Source organism: Bos javanicus, chromosome 6 (assembly GCF_032452875.1).
Source record: "Bos javanicus breed banteng chromosome 6, ARS-OSU_banteng_1.0, whole genome shotgun sequence".
Classification (NCBI taxonomy): domain Eukaryota; kingdom Metazoa; phylum Chordata; class Mammalia; order Artiodactyla; family Bovidae; genus Bos; species Bos javanicus.
In genome coordinates, this window is record NC_083873.1 from 101,296,689 (window position 1) to 101,319,046 (window position 22,358).

General features: G+C 39.3%; 1 protein-coding gene across 12 annotated transcripts in view; it reads right to left on the minus strand.

The window, feature by feature from the left end:
- The window catches only part of MAPK10 (mitogen-activated protein kinase 10), a 619,928-nt gene that overhangs the window by 105,156 nt on the left and 492,414 nt on the right, over positions 1 to 22,358 (minus strand). For all 12 annotated transcript variants that reach the window (XM_061420724.1, XM_061420726.1, XM_061420723.1 and 9 more), the window contains one exon: positions 4,385 to 4,514. In XM_061420724.1, the coding sequence (XP_061276708.1) occupies positions 4,385 to 4,514 (130 nt within the window). The remainder of the gene's footprint in view (positions 1 to 4,384; positions 4,515 to 22,358) is intronic.

Below are 22,358 nucleotides of genomic sequence, written 5' to 3' on the forward strand. Positions count from 1 at the left end.
AGCCTGCCAGGCTCCTCTGTCCATGGGATTCTTCAGGCACGAATACTGGAGTGGGTTGCCATCCTCCTCCACGGGATCTTCCCAACCCAGGGATTGAAGCAGCATCTCTTATGGGTTCTTCACCACTAGCGCTACCTGGGAAGCCCATGTTTTCCTCCAAATGAAAAGTTTGCTTTCTATGTCAAGGAGGTATTCTAAGTCAAGATTTTTTTGTGTGTTGTTACTTTAGTTTCTTTTGCTCCTACTTCATTCACACTCCAATACTATTTAAACTAAAACTCCAATGGTATGTGTGGGGAAAGGTATGTCTTACATGATATCAATGATGAATTTAAAGGCAAATGTATTTTTAAAGTTATTAAAATTCTGCTTTTTGAATTTTTTCTCCTGCTTTAGTTATTTAATATATTAGATAGTAAACAGAATAAGTAAACTTTAAAAGGAAAAAACCTTTGTCTTACACAACTCAATTGCATACATAAGTTGCTCAAAATTTTCTTTCAGCTAAATATCCTGTATTAATGTGTCAGTGGGAAATAAAACCATAGAAAGCAATACTCTACTCATAAAATGGATGCAACCATTTCACAAAAACAAGTGGAAGATTTATACATCTTTAAAACATGAACTAATGAATTTCAATAAAGTTCAATAAGTGGTACACAAACAAGAAGTAATAAACAAAATGATTTTCAACATCTGAGGAATGCAGTCAATTTAGGGAATGATTTAGGTCTTCAGTAGTTTTCATTTGTTGATAAATTACTGAAAAAAATCACAATACTATCCAATGCATATATATATAGCCTGGTGGTCCACAGTCCATGGGGTCGCAGAGTTGGACATGACTGAAGCGAGTTAGCACACATGCACAGGCATATATACATGGCAATGGTTGTATCAAAAACAAGACTATCTATTCTGAAGCAGCCTTGCAGTATGGAATATGCATATAGAAACAATATAGTTTCACAATATTTTCAAACTTGTGATTAAAGTGCTTTGTTATTCTGTATACTTAGTTATGGTTTGTGTTGAAAAATGTCTCCAGATCTCTTTGGAACATATATTGTGAGCCTGTTTTTATATTACTTCATCAATCTTAGAAAGTAATTTATTTTGCGCGTGTGCCAAGTTGCTTCAGTCATGTCAGATTCTTTGCGACCCTACAAATTATAGCTCACCAGGCTCCTCTGTCCATGGGATTCTCCAGGCAAGAATTCTGGAGTGGGTTGCCATGCCCTTCTCCAGGGGATTTTCCCGATCGAACAATTTATTTTAATATTTGTTCAAATGAAAACATCAGCAACTATGTATAGGACACACACACACAAAATTCATACAAACAACTCTTAAAGATGAAAAAGTGCTAATCGATATTATCTGGTGAATAGATAATCTAGATAATCTAAATTTATCTAGAAAATAGCATTACCATTTTAAATAGATCGAGGTTGACTACTTTAAAGGTCAATCCCCAACTGTATATTATTGTATTCCTTTTTACCATGCCCTTGTAACACCTTCATTGTGTTTGATTTTCCTTTGAGAATTTCTCCTCTGTTCTTCCTTTTATCCCTTGTAAATCCTAATTCTTATTAATAACCAATTAAAAATCTTGTCTTTAGAAACAGATCATCACAGGTATTTCCATTTTAGTTCGACCATGTTCAGGCAGGAATCTGATTTGGTTCCTTTTTATTCTAGCATCTTAAGCTGCACAAATATGAATCAATGACCCCACTATCATACCAGCAATCACTTCCTAGAAGGATGTTCACTTTCTAAACAGATTGTCTTCTTTATTATTAAAATTTTAATTGGCATAATTTCAATATTTTACATTACTTCCCACAGCATTAACAGAGTTCTGCATTCTGACTGAATTTAGTTAGTATTATAAGCACTAATGCAGAATTTACATTTAGCTGTAAGGGAACTTCCTCTCTATTAACAAGTTATAGAAATTTATTTCCACAGACTTATATACATACATGTATACAAATCTATGTACATACACAGATTAATGGGGTAGCATATCAGATGCCATTTAAAATCATTATTTCAATTTGGAAATCCTTTTCAGGTATCATAAACACGAACCCCCATAGTCCAGTTAAGATTGGGGAATATGAGTCCCTCATATTGACAAAGTAAGCAGGACTTTCTCCACAATGTCTTTATTGCATTATAGGGGGTTGGAGGAAGGGTTGAAAGTGAAAGTGAAGTTGCTCAGTCGTGTCCCACTCTTTGCGACCCTGTGGACTGTAGCCTACCAGGCTCCGCCGTCCATGGGATAATCCAGGCAAGAATACTGGAGTGGGTTGCCATTTCCTTCTCCAGGGGATCTTCCCAATCCAGGGATTGAACCCAGGTCTCCCGCATTGCAGGCAGACGCTTTAACCTCTGAGCTACCAGGGAAGAAGGGTTAGGGAAATATAAATATACGAAAACAAAAACTACCAAAACTCGCCATGTAGTTGCTTCACCATTTGTGTCCATCCATCTCCCACTGCCTGTGGTATTTCTCATCCTCTTTGCTATCATAAAAATAGATTGCATTGATCATGTGGTTAATCTTGCTCCTGCCTTTACTTATCATACTCAAAGAACAAATTACATTAGTAGAATGATTTTTCTTAGGAATCATCCTTTCTGTCATCTCTATATTCCTTCCTAAAAGTATCATGTTCCTTGCCTGGCCAAACTAGAGATGGGCTCACACTTCATAAAATTTCTCTTTCTTAGAGGCCTTTCCTGCTCAACCTATTTATAAAAGAGTTACCCTATCCACTCTGTACTGACCAGTAGTTTTTTTTTTTTTTTTTTGACCAGTATTTTTTATCTTCCTTCTTTGTTTTGTTTTACTTGATAGACATTCTATACATAGATATGCCTATTTTGCAGACTGCCTTTCTCTCCTCAGTCGAACATGAGCATCACTTGGGCAGTGACTGGTCTCTCTTATCTTCACTGCTGTATTCTTAGCATCTAGAGCACAATCTGTACCTGGCACTGTTATTCAGTTAACAAGTATTTGTCAAGTGACTGAATTAAAAACTCATTAGAGTAGAGTAATAGAGGAAAAAAGGAACACTATCACTGGGCCTAAATCCATATATTTTTATTTCAAATATCTTTCAGCTATATACACTCATGTATTTGCTTCTACTTAGCACCTTATGACAAATTCACCTATTTATAAAGTGTACTCATAATTTCATATATTCTGTGATTTGATTCATACTCAAGAAAAATTTTGTAAGCAGTTAATATTACAGTTTTATAATAATAATCTATTTTATTACATGTTTATATGTAACAAAATATACACTATATTTATTATGATTTACTTATTAATATTATCTTTATTAAAAGAAGAATTATCTCCCATTTATCCTTACTAAGAAGAACGGGAGCACAGAAAGAATTCTAGAGGCCTTTACTGGTGGTTGAAGATTATACTCTGAAGTGAAGAAAGCTCTGTTGTAATGGTGCTCCCTACTGAGTTTAAATGCCAAAATGCTTTTATTTTTTGTGGCTGCCCTGCAAGACGTGGGATCTTAGTTCTCCACTGCAGTCTTAAGCACAGAGTCTTAACCACTTGACCTCCAAAGAAGTCCCTGAACAATGTTCTTGAACAAACCTGTTCTGAATGCTCTGCAGATATGTCTCTGCACCTTGCCCCATCCTACCAAAAGCAAGATGCCAAAGCACAGTATATACACTGAACGGTTGGAGACCACTGCCAGACTATAGCTAAAAGTAAAAGGAGACAAAAATCTTCACCTGTTAATAATTACATTTAAATTATTATAAAGAAATATAGCGTATTGTTCTTTAAGATATTTTTGGTTTTTGTTTTTTTTGGAGGGTTTTTTTTTTTTCTGGAAATGTGTTAAGTTTTCTGGTTAATCTAGAGTAAGAAAACCAAATATGGTTAATTTTTTAAATTAATTATTTTAATTGGAGGCTAATTACTTTACAATACTGTGGGTTTTGCCATACACTGACATGAATCAGCCACTGGTGTACATGTGTCCCCTATTCCGAAGCCCCTCCCACCACCCTCCCCATCCCATCCCTCTGTGTTTTCCCCACGCACTGGCTTTGAGTGCCCTGTTTCACACATCCAACGGTTAATTTCTTAACAGGGAAATCTATCCAATTCAGTCCCTCCATGCCATATGGTTTTCAGATGATTTTTAAGCAGAAAGCTACCATGAGGACAATGAAAGCAAATGTAGCACATGGGCAGGATAAACAATCTTAAGAGGCAAAAACTGCCAAGTAAAGAAAGCTTTTCCCACTCAAGTTGGCATACTGATCTTCTTTTCCCAATCTCACCACCTCCCACCACCAGCAGTTTAAAATACCAACTCACGTTTTTATGATTCACACACTTCATGAGGACCAGCTCCCGGTAGGCTCTCTTGGCATGCGTTTGGTTCTGAAAGGGTCTGCTGAGCTTCTTAATGGCCACATTTCTGTCAAGAACAGCATCATACGCAGCGCTGCAGAGACCCAAAAGCAATCCGGAATTAAGAACAAAGGAGCCCTTACAGTTCCTACCTACTGAGCTAAGGGTATGGATAAGGAAAATATCAGTTTGGAACCCTAGTCAAATACCTGCTTCTCAAGGCACATGTCAATCAACTGTAAATAAAGACATAAGAGTGACTAGTATAGAAACCTTCTACTTGCTAGGAAAATAAAAAGGGCTTCTTGCCAAGAAAACAGCATGTAATTGCATCAATGAGTGGGGGATAAAAGAAGAAAGAAAAGTCCTCAACTTTCTTACTAGCCACGTGACTGTGGCAAGTCATTTAATCTCCAGCGGCTTGAATTTCTCATCTATTAATATGTGATATTTAGCTATAAAACTTTATTGTTCTTTGATTATTTTAAGTAGACATTCATTCTTTCCCCATTCACAGGAACCAGTTTTTAAGGCATGATGCTAATTGCCTTGAATGCACAGGTGGGCTGATGTTCCAAGTGCACTCATTAATGATAACAGAGCTTGAAATACAGAATGTAATCAGAGAGAATTTCAGAAGCATAAATAACTTCATTTAAATACAAAGACAGAAATGAATGCTACTAACATTGAAGCTTTCAAACCATTTGAGAATAATTTACCATGCTTTATGTTTCTGCCATACTCAAAGTATATGGGTCTAGGGGTCAATGAGGAAGTGAGTCTCTTCTTGCTATTACATCTAATTAGACCACTTACAAAGTTTTTCCATCCCGGCAAATTTGGATTGTACTAGATTTTCTCTTATTTGCCAGAAGGAAGGCAGTAACCAGTATCCTACTGATCTATTGTATTGGAAGTGACATTAACCATGTAGAGCTCCAGTCTCTACACTAAAAGATAAAGAAAATAATTCCTGTGTTGCAGGATGACAGACTTACAAGATAATTTTGGACACAGCCTTAGAGTTCATCTGGTCCATGCCTGCATTTATACTTATTCCTCTCCAAAATATCTTCATCAAATTTTGACCAGTCTCTGCTTGAGCAGCTTCAAAAACCTGGGCTCCTTGACAAAAAGGCAGCCCATTCTGTCGTTGGACAACTTCAAGGGTTAGAAATGTCATCATTCTAATGAACAGAATTGTCTCCGTGATTTCTATTAACTACGTTCAGCCTTGCCTTCCAAGGCAACTCAAAATAAAGTCCTCCCTTTTTATCATGCTGTGCTGTGTTGTGCTTAGTGGCTCAGCTGTTCCCGACTCTTTGAGACCCTATGGACTATAGCTCACCAGGCTCCTCTGTCCATGGAATTCTCCAGGCAAGAATACTGGAGTGGGTTGCTGTGCCCTCCTCCAGGACTTTTCATCATGACAGACCTATAATGACTGAAATCTACTAAAGACCCTACTCAATCTCTGGCCTAATCTATAAGCACTCAGTAAGCACTCAATAACTCTTAGCTTTCCTTCCTGCCCCCACCCCCTCCCACCTGCCAAGTATTTTCTTTCTTGAGCTAAATATCACCAATGTCCTACTCCATTTGTCAGAGTGTGATTTCAAGTCCTACTGCCATCTGGTCAATTTCTGCCGAATATATTCCAGTCTGTCGATCTCTGAAAGTGATGTTGTTCCTCTAAGCATGTCATATCAGTGAAGAGTAGAGAAAGGCTAACTCCTTCATACATTCATTCTGTTGACAGTTAATACAGCTGAGTCTGTCCTAGCTCCTTTGATAAATGCCTCACACGCTATTGATTCACAGTGAACCTATGCTAATTAGAAACACTTTTTTTTTTAAAATCTTATGCTGCTATTTGACTCTGTCTTTAGCACTGGTACTTCTATTCTTGTGTTTGTTCTTGTTAACCTACCAATGGCAGCACAAGGAAAGGAAAGAGTCAAATGGGTCTTCATCTTATATGTAGTGTATAAGGGTAACAATGAGTCTGGAAATAGAGGAAGTGAAATTGCTTCCTGCAGATAAGAAATTGTATCAGCAGGAAACTGATCAGAACAGTCACCTTAAAGAGAAAGACTAAATTTAAAGTCAAAATAACTAAGGTCAAGTAATTAAAATATCTAAAGAAAGAATAGCAATTAGTTATGTCAGCCTAGGAAGGAGTTCAGTTCAGTTCAGTTCAGTCCCTCAGCCGTGTCCGACTCTTTGCAACCCCATGAATTGTAGCATGTCAGGCCTCCCTGTCCATCACCAACTCCTGGAGTTTATTCAAACTCATGTCCATTGAGTCAGTGATGCCATCCAGCCATCTCATCCTCTGTTGTCCCCTTCTCCTTCTGCCCCCAATCCCTCCCAGGATCAGGGTCTTTTCCAATGAGTCAACTCTTTGCATGAGGTGGCCAAAGTACTGGAGTTTCAGCTTCAACATCAGTCCTTCCAATGAACACCCAGGACTGGTCTCCTTTAGGATGGACTGGTTGGACCTCCTTGCAGTCCAAGGGACTCTCAAGAGTCTTCTCCAACACCACAGTTCAAAAGCATCAATTCTTCAGTGCTCAGCTTTCTTCACAGTCCAACTCTCACATCCATACATGACCACAGGAAAAACCATAGCCTTGACTAGACGGACCTCTGTTGGCAAAGTAATGTCTCTGCTTTTGAATATGCTATCTAGGTTGGTCATAATTTTCCTTCCAAGGAGTAAGCGTCTTTTAATTTTATGGCTGCAATCACCATCTGCAGTGATTTTGGAGCCCAGAAAAATAAAGTCTGACACTGTTTCCACTGTTTCCCCATCTATTTATCATGCAGTGATGTGCCCAGATGCCATGATCATAGTTTTCTGAATGTTGAGCTTTAAGCCAACTTTTTCACTCTCCTCTTTCACTTTCATCAAGTGGCTTTTTAGTTCCTCTTCACTTTCTGCCATAAGGGTGGTGTCATCTGCATATCTGATGTTGTTGATATTTCTCCTGGAAATCTTGATTCCAGCTTGTGCTTCTTCCAGCCCAGTGTTTCTCATGATGTACTCTGCATAGAAGTTAAATAAGCAGGGTAACAATATACAGCCTTGACGTACTCCTTTTCCTATTTGGAACCAGTCTGTTGTTCCATGTCCAGTTCTAACTGTTGCTTCCTGACCTGCATACAGGTTTCTCAAGAGGCAGGTCAGGTGGTCTTGTATTCCCATCTCTTTAGAATTTTCCACAGTTTATTGTGATCCACACAGTCAAAGGCTTTGGCATAGTCAATAAAGCAGAAATAGATGTTTTTCTGGAACTCTCTTGCTTTTTCCATGATCCAGTGGATGTTGGCAATTTATCTCTGGTTCCTCTGCCTTTTTGAAAACCAGCTTGAACATCTGGAAGTTCATAGTTCATGTATTGCTGAAGCCTGGCTTGGAGAATTCTGAGCATTACTTTACTAGCATGTGAGATGAGTGAAATTGTGCAGTAATTTGAGCATTCTTTGGCATTGCCTTTCTTTGGGATTGAAATGAAAACTGACTTTTTCCAGTCCTGTGGCCACTGCTGAGTTTTCTAAATTTGCTGGCATAATGAGTGCAGCACTTTCACAGCATCATCTTTCAGGATTTGAAATAGCTCAACTGGAATTCCATCACCTCCACTAGTTTTGTTTGTAGTGATGCTTTCTAAGGCCCACTTGATTTCACATTCCAGGATGTCTGGCTCTAGATGAGTGATCACAGCATTGTGATTGTCTGTGTCCTGAAGATCTTTTTTGTACAGTTCTTCTGTGTATTCTTGCCACCTCTTCTTAATATCTTCTGCTTCTGTTAGGCCCATACCATTTCTGTCCTTTATTGATCCCATCTTTGCATGAAATGTTCCCCTGGTATCTTTAATTTTCTTGAGGAGATCTCTAGTCTTTCCCATTCTGTTGTTTTCCTCTGTTTCTCTGCATTGATTGCTGAGGAAGGCTTTCTTGTCTCTCTTTGCTATTCTTTGGAACTCTGCATTCAGATGCTTATATCTTTCCTTTTCTCCTTTGCTTTTCACTTCCCTTCTTTTCACAGCTATCTGTAAGGCCTCCTCAGACAGCCATTTTGCTTTTTTGCATTTCTTTTTCTTGGGGATGGTCTTGATCCCTGTCTCCTGTACAATGTCATGAACCTCCATCCATAGTTCACCAGGCACTCTTGTCTATCAGATCTCATCCCTTAAATCTATTTCTCATGTCCACTGTATCATCATAAGGGATTTGATTTAGGCCATACCTGAATGGTCTAGTGGTTTTCCCTACTTTCTTCAATTTAAGTCTGAATTTGGCAATAAAGAGTTCATGATCTGAGCCACAGTCAGCTCCTGGTCTCGTTTTTGATTACTGTATAGAGCTTCTCCATCGCTTCTTCAGCGTTACTGGTTGGGACATAGGCTTGGATTACTGTGATATTGAATGATTTGCCTTGGAAATGAACAGAGATCATTCTGTTGTTTTTGAGATTGCAGCCAAGTACTGCATTTCGGACTCTTTTGTTGACTCTGATGGCTATTCCATTTCTTCTAAGGGATTCCTGCCCACAGTAGTAGATATAATGGTCATCTGAGTTAAATTCACCCATTCCAGTCCATTTCACTTCGCTGATTCCTAAAATGTCGACATTCACTTTTGTCATCTCCTGTTTGACCACTTCCAATTTGCCTTGATTCGTGGACCTAACATTCCAGGGAAGGAGTAAGAGAGGCAAATTCTGGTACTGCCTGGCAAAATAAATGCCTTCTGAGGTAGGGCTCTGGTGGCTCAGATGGTAAAGATTCTGCCTGAGGTGCAGAATCCTCCTCCAGTGCAGGAGACTGGGGTTTGACCTCTGGATTGGGAAGATCCCCTGGAGAAGGAAAGGGCAAGCCACTCCAGTATTCTTGCCTGGAGAATCCCATGGACAGAAGACCCTAGCGGGCTATAGTCCATGGGGTTGCAAAGAGTCAGACATGACTGAGCAACTAACACTGACTGACTGATGTTGGTCCAGGCATCCAGTCAGCCAGGTGGACATCCCCACTGTGGAAGTCATAGACCTAGGCCAGTTAGCAATCTAGTCTGTGTCTCCTTAGGCTGATTCTATCTTCTGCAGTTAAAATTCTGCTCATCAGGCTCTCCCTGAGACTCCTGCATGCAAGAAATCCACCCATATTTGATTAGTTTGACTACTTTGAATTTCTTGTAATTTAAAAAACTGGCATCTGGTTTTAAGTGTGAGCCTTTAGTGAAGCTCATCAATGTGCGTTTGAGTCCCTGAGATACTGAACAGATCCTGCAACACCATAGGCCCATGTGGGATAACCGAGAAAATGTCACCTTCTGGGGATCTGGGCAGGTTCTGGCCAGTTTCTCCTAGAAGTGTTGTAAAGTTCTCTCTCCCTCTGGTACCTCTTTTTGAAACAATTCTAGGTCTGAATCAGCACTGCTGCTTAATAGATGTGAAGTATGAGCAAGCTACTTACACTTTCTGAAATCAATGTCCTCATACTTAAAAATGGAGATAATAACAATCTGACAAGATTATAAGGAGTAAATGAGATGGTGATGTATCTACAGTACCTCGCTTAATGTGTGCACTCGATAAACAATTACTATTATTATTTTTCAAGTCAATGTCTTCGTTACTTGGAGGAACAAAATCTGCCTCCATGTTGAATCTGTTTCTTGTACTTTAACCTTTGCTTCCCATTGCTTTTATTTACTAAAAAGATAGTATCTATACATAATGGCCTGCCTCAGGGAACCCTGCCCCTCTGCCTGAAGGTTAAACCAAAGTGTCTAGGATTAGCTGACCCATTTCTGACCTGTGAATGGCCACAGGAAAAAGAAATGAACACATCCCCTCCCAAGGCAGGCTATTCCAGGAGATATTTAAAAGACTTTAGGCCTTTTTACTTTACTTCCTAACCTCCTCCACCTTTCTGTTCTATTTAAGAAACTGGCATCCAGACCCCTGACAAGACAGTTATTTATTTTGAGACACTAGTCTGCCATCTTCTCGGTCTGCTGGCTTTCTGAACAAAATCGCTATTCCTTGCCTCAACACCTCATCTCCCAATTTTATTAGTCTGTCATGCAGTGAGCAAAGTGAGCTTAATAATATCCTTGCTAGAATCATTGTGTGATGTAGGGTAGGATAAAATATATAGAGATATATCATTCTTTTTTATATTTATGTGTTATAATTGGATAGGTATAATATCTACTAATTAGCAATTTTTTATCTTTCTATTAATTACAAATCAGTTATACTACCATCTTGACCACATATCACAATTTTGTCCCATGATATAAAAGTCTGGGACAAAAGCTTTGTTAAAATCCAGATACATCATAGCCATACAGTTCCATTACCTACCACTTTAATAAGCTATTTGCTGTGATTTATTTTTAATGAAACCCCTATTCTCAATGATCACTACATCCTTTCTCAATGGCTCACAGGTTTTCTTTTCTAACTAATGCTAGGGCCAATGTCAAGTTCAACAGATATCTCTTATGTGTTTTTTCTTCCTTCTAGAGAAATAAGAATGTTTGCCTATCTATGGTTGTATGGAACATGGTAGTTTGGCTCACTGAACTTCCACTTAACCCCATGAATCATGCCTTCCTATACTGAAGAGAAAATGAAGATCATGGCAACTGGTCCCATCACTTCATGGGAAATAGATGGGGGAACAGTGGAAACAGTGTCAGACTTTATTTTGGGGGGCTCCAAAATCACTGCAGATGGTGACTGCAGCCATGAAATTAAAAGACGCTTACTCCTTGGAAGAAAAGTTATGACCAACCTAGATAGCATATTCAAAAACAGAGACATTATTTTGCCAACAAAGGTCTGTCTAGTCAAGGCTATGGTTTTTCCTGTGGTCATGTATGGATGTGAGAGTTGGACTGTGAAGAAAGCTGAGCACTGAAGAATTGATGCTTTTGAACTGTGCTATTGGAGAAGACTCTTGAGAGTCCCTTGGACTGCAAGGGGATCCAACCAGTCCATTCTAAAGGAGATCAGCCCTTGGATTTCTTTGGAAGGAATGATGCTAAAGCTGAAACTCCAGTACTTTGGCCACCTCATGCAAAGAGTTGACTCACTGGAAAAGACTCTGATGCTGGGAGGGATTGGGGGCAGGAGGAGAAGGGGACAATAGAGGATGAGATGGCTGGATGGCATCACTGACTCGATGGACCTGAATCCGAATGAACTCCGGGAGTTGGTGATGGACAGGGAGGCCTGGTGTGCTGCGATTCATGGGGTCGCAAAGAGTCAGACACGACTGAGCGACTGAACTGAACTGAACTGATACTGAAGAGACTTGAAAGACACACATGCTATTCCCAGAAGCTTTTGCAGCTGGTATTCTGGATTCCAATATGGTCCTGGATGCAGATGCAATCATGGGAGATTTGTCAGGCAAAAGCAAGGGTGGTAATCTTCTATCACCTCTCAGTTGGCAGGCCTGGTCTCAAGAAGACCTGAAATTTTCTTCTGAAGCAGTGAAAATTCATGCCATGTACCAGATTCCTGGGTGAGGGGAGCATCTGAAGCAGAGGCATTACTGGTCTCCAGGGCCAAGCCACCAGGCCAGTGGTTTCCAGTCACCAGCCTGATGAAGTAGCAGTGATGGTAATAAAGAGCACACAGTTCCAGCTCTGTGATTTTCAAATCTTGGTTACATCATGTACTCTGGAAGTTCAGGTTTTCTAGGATAATCTCAGGGGTTGGAGCTCCCCTGGTGATTCAGCTCTCTTGTGTCTGGGAGCCATTCCAAGAAGCCCAGACTAGAGTCCACTTTTCCAGGCTTTCCAATGCACCCAATTTACCGAATTAAATCTTTGCTTATTTACAGTATTTCTGTCTCCCGCTATGAACCCTGGCTGGCACTACTATCTTTCCCATTTTCTGTAATTTCTCAGTGATTACTGGCAGCAGTTTAGCAAATACATCTGCAAGTTGGCATCACTGATGCTGCATAGTCACAAATTAATGTCTGAAAGTTTTCCATTACTCTTAAGTCCTTCTTTTTTTGAATCTTGGTCTATAAAATATTACTTTATTTCTTTCAGTAGTTTTTCTTTTTTCTACATGTAGGTGAAAAAGAGAAAAATCTTTATAAAGGTTTTCCAACAACTTCTAGCAACTTTACTGAAAATTTTCGAGAAATTTCTTGACATACAGTACTAACTCACCTCCACTTCTACCAGGTTTATTCATAAAAGAAAGATATAGCCTTCTGTTGTTATGCTCCTGTTATTTAATCCAGTTTTATGATGCAATAAAGTTATGTTTACCTCCTTGAATATATTATACAAACACACACAGACACAGACACACACACACACACACACACACACACACACACATCCTTGTAGGCAAGTCTGTTCTCAACATAAAATCAGTTTTCCTTCTAGCAACTGTAGACAACCTTTTGCAAAATTTCCTTCTTCCTAAGTCATCATTATTTATTTGATAATTTCTCTTGTTCCCCTTCTCTATCACATTTAAAATGTTTCTTGATCAATATTAACATGTTAGTGCACAGAAAATTAAAAAAGAATACACCAAAAATCCCTAGGCAGGATGAAAAGAGCTTTATGTCTTAATAAAATAAAAATTAAAAAAAAACCTTATCATTGGAGCACCTTAAGATTCTCAAGCCACAGCTGGGAAGCCAAATTCTGTCCCAGAATGCACACTGCACCCTCCACTGCGCCCTTCACTGCTCTGTCCCCATGTTACTATTATGTTCTCACTTTGGCTTTTACCAAAGGCCTGGTTTAATTGAAAATTATCAAAAAGTCTCTACCCAGTACCTTCAAATATCTCTTTTAGGCCCAGACTTTAGAGTTCCTAGCCATGCTACCAAGACACTGATTCCAGCACAGACAAATGCATAGGCCAGCCTACAAAATCACCTCTGCATTAGGGCTTTTGTTCTTTCTGCCAGAAATGCTCTTCCCACATCCCCACTGGGCTGACTCCATCATATGATTCAGGTTTCAGCCTAAACATCATCTCCTCAGGAAAGGCTTTCCCTAACCCTCTTATCAAAAGTTAGCAGTTGATATTTTTTGATTGATTAATTTTTCATTGAATTGCTTGGCTATAACTTTTTTATTATATTTTGTTACAGACACTTTTTTCTGCTCATGGTCATTTTGGTTTATTTGCATTCATATCTTAATGCAGACAGATACACAGACATATAAATAAAATGAAATTTTTAAAAGTTTTAAACTCATAGAAGTATTTTTTAAAACATTTTATTGGCATATAGTTGCTTTACAATGCTGCGCTAGTTTCTACTGTACAGTAAAGTGAATTAGCTATATATATATATTCCCTCTTTTTTGTTTTCCTTCCCATTTAGGTCACCACAGAGCACTGAGAAGATTTCCCTGCTATACAGTAGGTTCTCATTAGTTATCTATTTTGTACACAGTATCAATAGTATATGTATGTCAGTCCCAATCTCCCAATTCATCCCATTTCCCTTCTTTTCCCCTTGGTATTCATACGTTTGTTCTCTACCTCTGTTTTATAAATAAGATTGTCTGTATCACCACTTTAGATGGCAAGTAATAGAATTATGACTAACAGTGACTTAATTATTAAAGGTATTCATTATATCATGTAACAGAAAGTCTAAAAATAGGCATGTCCAGGTTTCAGGAATACATTATAACTTTCATGGGCCATAGACACTTTTGATTTCTGATTTTCTGAAGATTGTTTCTAAACATGTTGAAAACAAAAGCCAATAACAGAAATCCATTAGTTCTTCAAAGGAAAGTGTAGGTGTTGCCATGAACCACTAAGATGCCCCTTCAGGAACAAAGGACTTTGTTTGTATCCAACTGCTGGGAATGCTGCTGGCACACAGCCCCGCAGCTTAGTCCTCTCTGGTTATAACCTCAGCTGAAAAGAGCTGCCTAATCAAAGTTACAGTCTCTTCTTGGGCAGCCTTCAATCAGCAAGTAACAAATCCAGGATTATGAAAGCCTAGTCATCTTGCTCCAACTCAGGAGAGCGAAGAAGGCTCATTCCCTCTTCAGAATTCCCAGTAGGGTTAGCAGAGGCTTCCAACGAGTTTCCATTGCAGCGGAACTTCTGCCTCTGCTTCTTTCCCATCCTTTCCACTGCTTTAAATCCCCAAAACACTCACTAATAAATCTCCTGCATGTGATCACCATCTCGAAGTGTATTTTCTGGGGAACATAACATTTGACAAGCAGTAACTCACAGTCAAATAGAGCAATAAGCTGCGGCATTTGCCAGGATCTTTTTCTAAGCAAAAGGAAGTTTCCCAATTGTAGGTGAAGGTGGCTGGGCTCAGAGCTCAACATCAAGAAAGCCACTTCATATGCAACAAACTAACCTAGATGACCAAGTCTTATTATCTAGATGGGTCGTTTGCAGAGATGTGGATGGACCTAGAGAGTGTCATACAGAGTGAAGTCAGAAAGAGAAAAACATATTAATGCATACATGAACCCAGAAAATGGTATAGATAATCTTATCTGCCAAGCAGAAATAGAGACACAGACATAGAGAACAAACATATGGATACCAAGGGGTGAACAAGGGGTGGGAGGAACTGGGAGACTGGGATTGACACCCACATATTTTGATACTATGTATAAAACTTCCCTGACAGCTCAGTTGGTAAAGAACCCGCCTGCAGTGCAGGAGACCCCAGTTTGATTCCTGGGTTGGGAAGATCCACTGCAGAAGGGATGGGCTACCCACTCCAGTATTCTGGCCTGGAGAATTCCATGGACTGTACAGTCCATGGGGTCGCAAAGAGTTGGACAAGACTGAGTGACTTTCACTTTCACTTTTTTTTTATTCATAAAATAGATAATGAGAACTCATTGTATAGCACAGGGAACTCTCCTTAATGCACTGTGATAACCTGTATGGGATGGAAGCTCAAAAAGGAAGAAATACATGTATATGTATGGCTGATTCATTTTGCTGTACAGCAGAGGATGAGATGGTTAGGTAGTATCACTGACTCAATGGACGTGAATTTGAGGAAACTCCAGGAAACAGTGAAGGACAGGGAAGCTTGGAGTGCTGCAGTCCATGGGGTTGCAAGGAGTCCGACACAACTGAGCAACTGAACAACAATGGCTGATTCATTTTGCTGTACAGCAGAAACTGAGACAACATTGTAAGGCAGTTCAGCTCAGTTCAGTCTCTCAGTTGTGTCCAACTCTTTGCGGCCCCATGGACTGCAGCACACCAGGCTTCCCTGTCCGTCACCAGCTCCTGGAGCTTACTCAAACTCATGTCCATTGAGTAGGTGATGCCATTCAACCATCTCATCCTCTATCATCCCCTTCTCCTCTTGCCCTCAATCTTTCTCAGCCTCAGGGTCTTTTCCAATGAGTCAGCTCTTTGCATCACGTGGTCAAAGTATTGGAGTTTCAGCTTCAGCTTTAGTCCTTCCAATGAATATTCAGGACTGATTTCCTTTAGGATTGACAGGTTGGATCTCCTTGCAGGCAAGTATGCACCAATAAAAACTAATGTAAAAAATACACTTTGCACTTGATGGACAACAGAGTTGAAGCATGAACAGCAAGGGACTCAGAAGCTGAACCCTCCAAGATAGGACCAAAAGCAGCAGCTCTTCCAAACACTAGGAACTGAACTAGAACTTTACAGCCCTCCAGCAAATGAGTGTTGTGGGAGATCACATCAAGACTTACCACGTGGATGAAGAATGGGGGACTAGCTAAACAAACTCATCACCACCAAAAATAGATGAAAGTGAAGAGGATGACTGTCTTAAGCTCAAGACAACAATATTCTCGGAAATCGGGATGATGGCATTGGAGAAGAATGGAAGGCTCCCAATTAGAAGCTGCTTCATCTCAGTGGGATGGAATGATAGGCGCTGCTTCTCTTCTTTTCTTTCGTTTTTGTGACAAGCTGTCTCATGCCCACTCTGCTGCCCATAGAGTACCACCATGTATGATCCGGTCCATGATTTAGCCTGCAAAATTCACAGAGCTACCATGCCACTCTTTGATAAACTCAGTAGGAAAGAGTTTAGTTTAAAACTACAGTTTAGCTTGATAAGAAATATCTGGGGGTAAAGAGGCTGATCAGCCTGCTATAAAGCCTATAATGAGGTTATAGAGATTAGTCAGAATAACTGTGCTACACTGATTTTGCCACGTGTGTGGCATCAATTTATAATTATTTATCTTTTAGTGATTAGTAAAAGCTTTTTTAACTTTGCAATAAAACCCTTTTGACAAAAATAAATAAAATTGAGGCTGCATATTTAATTAAAATTCAAGAAGGCTGAGCGCCAAAGAATTGATGCTTTTGAATTGTGGTGTTGGAGAAGACTCTTGAGAGTCCCTTGGACTGCAAGGAGGTCCAACCAGTCCATTCTGAAGGAGATCAGCCCTGGGATTTCTTTGGAAGGAATGATGCTAAAGCTGAAACTCCAGTACTTTGGCCACCTCATGCGAAGAGTTGACTCATTGGAAAAGACTCTGATGCTGGGAGGGATTGAGAGCAGGAGGAGAAAGGGACGACAGAGGATGAGATGGCTGGATGGCATCACTGACTCAGTGAACTCCGGGAGTTGGTGATGGACAGGGAGGCTTGGCGTGCTGCGATTCATGGGGTTGCAAAGAGTCAGACACGACTGAGAGACTGATCTGATCTGATCTGATGCTGAATTTTCATTTCTCATGTTTTCTTGGGCATAACTAAATGAAAACTAGAAAATAATTTTCCTAAAGAAACATCAGTATCTATTTCAAAAATTAGTAATTATTTTAAGGCCATGCCCAAAGACAATGATTTCACACATGCACCTAAAATGCATTTGAACTATGACTTTTCATTTAGGTCAAATGACAATTTTAAATAAATCTTATTTTCTATATCAAGGTGTATTTTTGGATATGTACAAAAAGTTAAGCAAAAGTTTATCAATGAAAAAAATTCTTAAGGTTTCAATTATGTCTGCTTTACATCATTTTATCTGCTTTATGCCAAATACTTCAAATATAAAATCAGAACTTTTCAATAATAGTTGGATTTTATATAATATATTAGAAACTATACTATAGTTTAGCTTGATTTTCTATAGGACAGTGGTTGTGATGTAAAAACAATTCACATTTGAGTTCAAGCAAATTGAAATATTCTATGAATCAAAATAAAATTTGCATATGTGCCAAGATTTGAAAATAGAATGTATACATGGTTAAAATAACTTTATTACAAAATTTTGGAGAAAAAGCTGATGTTGAATCAAAAAATACAGATGCTTCTGGAAGGCAGTCAGCATTTTCTTAGCACCCCTTATGATTCTGGTTGAAGAACAACTTTTAGTAAATAATTCTTAAATTTCAGATTGTTTTTCATAATCACTTAGAAATCTTTAACAATAGTATTCAGTAAATGGAGCATCCCTATACTTCATCTCTTGAAATTTTAGGAAACAGCTATTAATATAAACAAATAATACTTGCAAATAGAAGCACCCTGAAATGTGGTGAAAGGAACTGATGCAAGAAAGAAATGGAACAAATCAAATAATAAAATCATGTTTGAAGAAAGTTTCCTTCAGAAAAATACCAGTGAAATTGTATAAGAGACAGAGAGGACAATGAATTTTCAGTTGATAAAAGTACATGAGAATAAATGAAGAATAATCATTCTTCGCATGTTATATTTTTAATGTTTAGGTTATCAATATAAACACATCTTAAAGTTTTATTTGTGTTATTTTAAGTAATTTAGAACAAACAGCTCTAATTTTAAAGTTGTTAATTAGTCACTAAGTTGTGTCCAACTCTTTGTGACCTCATAGACTACAGCGTGCCAGGCTTCCCTGTCCTTCAACATCTCCCAGAGTTTGCTCAAATTCATGTCCGTTGAGTCGGTGATGCCATCCAACCATCTCATCCTCTGCCACCCCATTCTTCTTTTGCCTTCACTCTTTCTCAGCATCAGGGTCTATTTCAATGAGTCAGTTCTTTGCATCAGGTGGCCGAAGTACTGGAGCTTCAGTTTCAGCATCAGTCCTTCCAGTGAAAATTCAGGACTGATTTCCTTTAGGACTGACTGGTTTGATCTCCTTGCAGTCCAAGGGACTCTAAAGAGTCTTCTCCAGCAACCACAACTCTTTGACACCCATCAACATATTGTAGTGTGCCCTTTCACTGCCCAAAATTTCCCAACTTCGAGCTAAATGATATGCTCCCCTGCTACTGATGGCCACTGTGCTTCTTGTTGAAGAGGCTTTTGCAGGTTGCTTCCACAAGATGGGAGAGACAGAAGCAAGGAACTGCTCTTCCAGGATTATTGCTACATTCTTATCTTTGGCTGTTTCCTGGCAATAAAATTCGAAGTCTGATTTCTATTTAATAGTTTTAAGTGCAAATAGGTTAGGTGAGTGTCAGAACCTGGATGATGGCAGAGTTAGCTAAGGACTGAGCATTCACTGAGCACATCATTTTCACTTGGGCAAGTAACTCTACTCTGAAATGGCACCTCTCAAATTGGCCTTCTAATAAAAATGTGCTATGTCTCAAATTAATGCAACTAAAGACAGGAGGATGTTCCTGTGGCTCAGAGGTTGGTACTATTTCTTGACACCTGCCAGCTTAATGAGATCCATTAAGTGACCCACAGGAATCGCAAATGGTTCCTGCACACAGGACATATAATTATGTCAGGAATAAGCTTCACTGCCCAGCCCACGGGCCTACTCTCTCTTCTCCTGCGCCTGGCCCAGCACAGCGTTTCTGGCTTTACGATTGCCCTCCAGAGTCTGACAACTGTTGCAGCATTGTCAACTATGGATGACCCCCAGCATCTCTTGACTCTGAAAATGTGTATTAGCTATTGTTTACGGCCCCTGGACTTCTTTCCTTTGTATTGTCCTGTTCCTCTTTGTCTATTATTTATCTTTTTTAATTCACTTCCATGACTCTGATATTTGGCTGATCTTTATGAAACTGACTTTTATATCTGCAACAGTTTATTTCTATGATCATTATGATTTAATGATCATTACCATATACCATAATGATCATACATTACCTTCTACTACAGTTCTTGCTATCCTCAGAGTCGTTGTGCTTCTTCAAAATCCTGCGGGATTTAGCTCTGTATACCCTACAGGTTTGTTGCATGGAATTATATTTGCTGTTGCTAATTTTTTATGTCTAGAGCTTTAAAGATGTTAGGAAGATAGCACTGTATAAGTTAAGAACAAAAGTTCAAATAACCCAAGCAGCATATTTTAATTTAATGCTGGGTTACTCAAGATACTATCTCTAGCTAAGATGTCTGTCTCAAAGCTCCTGATTCACATAGACAACTACCTACTGTACACCCCTAATTAAATGTCTAAGAATTATCTGAAAATTAATATGCCCATAAACTGAAGAAACCCCTGATTTTTCTCTTCATCTGTTTCTCTTTTAAACACCATTTATTCAAAATAGAAGTCATCTTGATTTTTCTCCTCTCATCTCTTCCCCATACCCAATTCATGAAGGTCTATTTAATTCCAATATAAGTTTTCAAATTAATCCACTTAACTCTAACTCCATTTCCACTATAATGTGCTACATGTAGTCCAGAGAATCCCCTTAAATGCTCTCCTTAGATTAACTCTTGCTTCTCAACAACCTGCAACTCCCCACCCTCATAGTCTCATTTTATCTAAATGGGGCTGTCCCTGCCACACTACTTTGTTTCTGAGAATCCTGCTCGTTTTTAGTACTTATCAAGAAAATGACTTGAAGTAACACAGCATTAATATCATAACTGATAGAACCTCATAAATTGTTACAAAAATTGTTAGCTTGACTTAAAAAAAATCTGCCACACTGCTTGCTTTTAAGTCCACTGAAGGCAGGAGCCATTTGTATCTTGATCACCTTTTTACTCCAGCTTTACTGGGATATAATTGACAGATAACATTGTATTAGTCCAAAGTGTACAGCAAAATGACTTGATACATGTTTATTTTGCAAAATCATCACCACAATAAGTTTAGCTGACATTCAACTCATCAGTTCAGTTCAGTTCAGTTGCTCAGTAGTGTCCAACTCACTGCGACCCCATGAACTGCAGCACACCAGGCCTCCCTGTCCATCACCAACTCCCAGAGTTCACCCAAACCCATGAACATCGATTCGGTGAGGCCATCCAACCTTTTCATCCTCTGTAGTCCCCTTCTCTTCCTGCCCTCAATCTTTCCCAGGATCAGGGTCTTTTCAAATGAGTCAGCTCTTTGCATCAGGTGGCCAAAGTATTGGAGTTTCAGCTTCAATATCAGTCCTTCCAATTAACACCCAGGACTAATTCCCTTTAGGATGGACTGGTTGGATCTCCTTGCAGTCCAAAGGACTCTCAAGAGTCTTCTATAACACCACAGTTCAAAAGCATCAATTATTCAGCGCTCAGCTTTCTTTATAGCCCAACTCTCACATCCATGCATGACCACTGGAAAAACCATAGCCTTGACTAGATGGACCTTTGTTGACAAAGCAATGTCTCTGTTTTTCAATATGCTGTCTAAGTTGGTCATAACTGTCTTTCCAAGGAGTAAGCATCTTTTTAATTTCACCGCTGCAATCACCATCTGCAGTGATTTTGGAGCCCAGAAAAATAAAGTCTGACATTGTTTCCACCATCTCCCCATCTATTTCCTGTGAAGTGATGGGACCGGATGCCATGATCTTAGTTTTTTGAATGTTGAGCTTTAAGCCAACTTTTTCACTCTCCTCTTTCACTTTCATCAAGAGGCTTTTCAGTTCTTCTTCACCTTCTGCCATAAGGGTGGTGTCATCTGCATATCTGAGGTTATTGATATTTCTCCTGGCAATCTTGATTCCAGCTTGTGCTTCCTCCAACCAAGCGTTTCTCATGATGTACTCTGCATATAAGTTAAATAAGCAAAGTAACAATATACAGCCTTGACATACTCCTGTTCCTATTTGGAACCAGTCTGTTGTTCCATGTCCAGTTCTAACTGTTGCTTCCTGACCTGCATACAGGTTTCTCAAGAAGCAGGTCAGGTGGTCTGGTATTCCCATCTCTTTCAGAATTTCCCACAGTTTATTGTGATCCACACAGTCAAAGGCTTTGGCATAGTCAATAAAGCAGAAATAGATGTTTTTCTGGAACTCTCTTGCTTTTTCCATGATCCAGTGGATGTTAGCAATTTGATCTCTGGTTCCTCTGCCTTTTTGAAAACCAGCTTGAACATCAGGAAGTTCACAGTTCACAAACTGCTGAAGCCTGGCTTGGAGAATTTTAAGCGTTACTTTACTAGTGTGTGAGATATGTGCAATTGTGCAGTAGTTTGAGCATTCTTTGGCATTGCCTTTCTTTGGGATTGGAATGAAAACTGACCTTTTCCAGTCCTGTGGCCACTGCTGAGTTTTCCAAATTTGCTGACATATTGAGTGCAGCACTTTCACAGCATCATCTTTTAGGATTTGAAATAACTCAACTGGAATTCCATCACCTCCACTAGCTTTGTTCATAGTGCTGCTTCCTAAGGCCCACTTGAGTTCACATTCTAGGATGTCTGGCTCTAGGTGAGTGATCACACCATTGAGATTATCTGGTTTCGTGAAGATCTTTTTTGTACAGTTCTTCTGTGTATTCTCGCCACCTCTTATTAATATCTTCTGCTTCTGTTAGGTCCATACCATTTCTGTCCTTTATTGAGCCCATCTTTGTATGAAATGTTCCCTTGGTGTCTCTAATTTTCTTGAAGAGATCTCTAGTCTTGCTGTGTGGGGCCATCCAAGATGGAAGGGTCATGGTGGAAAGGTCTGACAGAATGTGGTCCACTGGAGAAGGGAATGGCAAACCACTTCAGTATTCTTGCCTTTAGAACCCCATGAACAGTATGAAAAG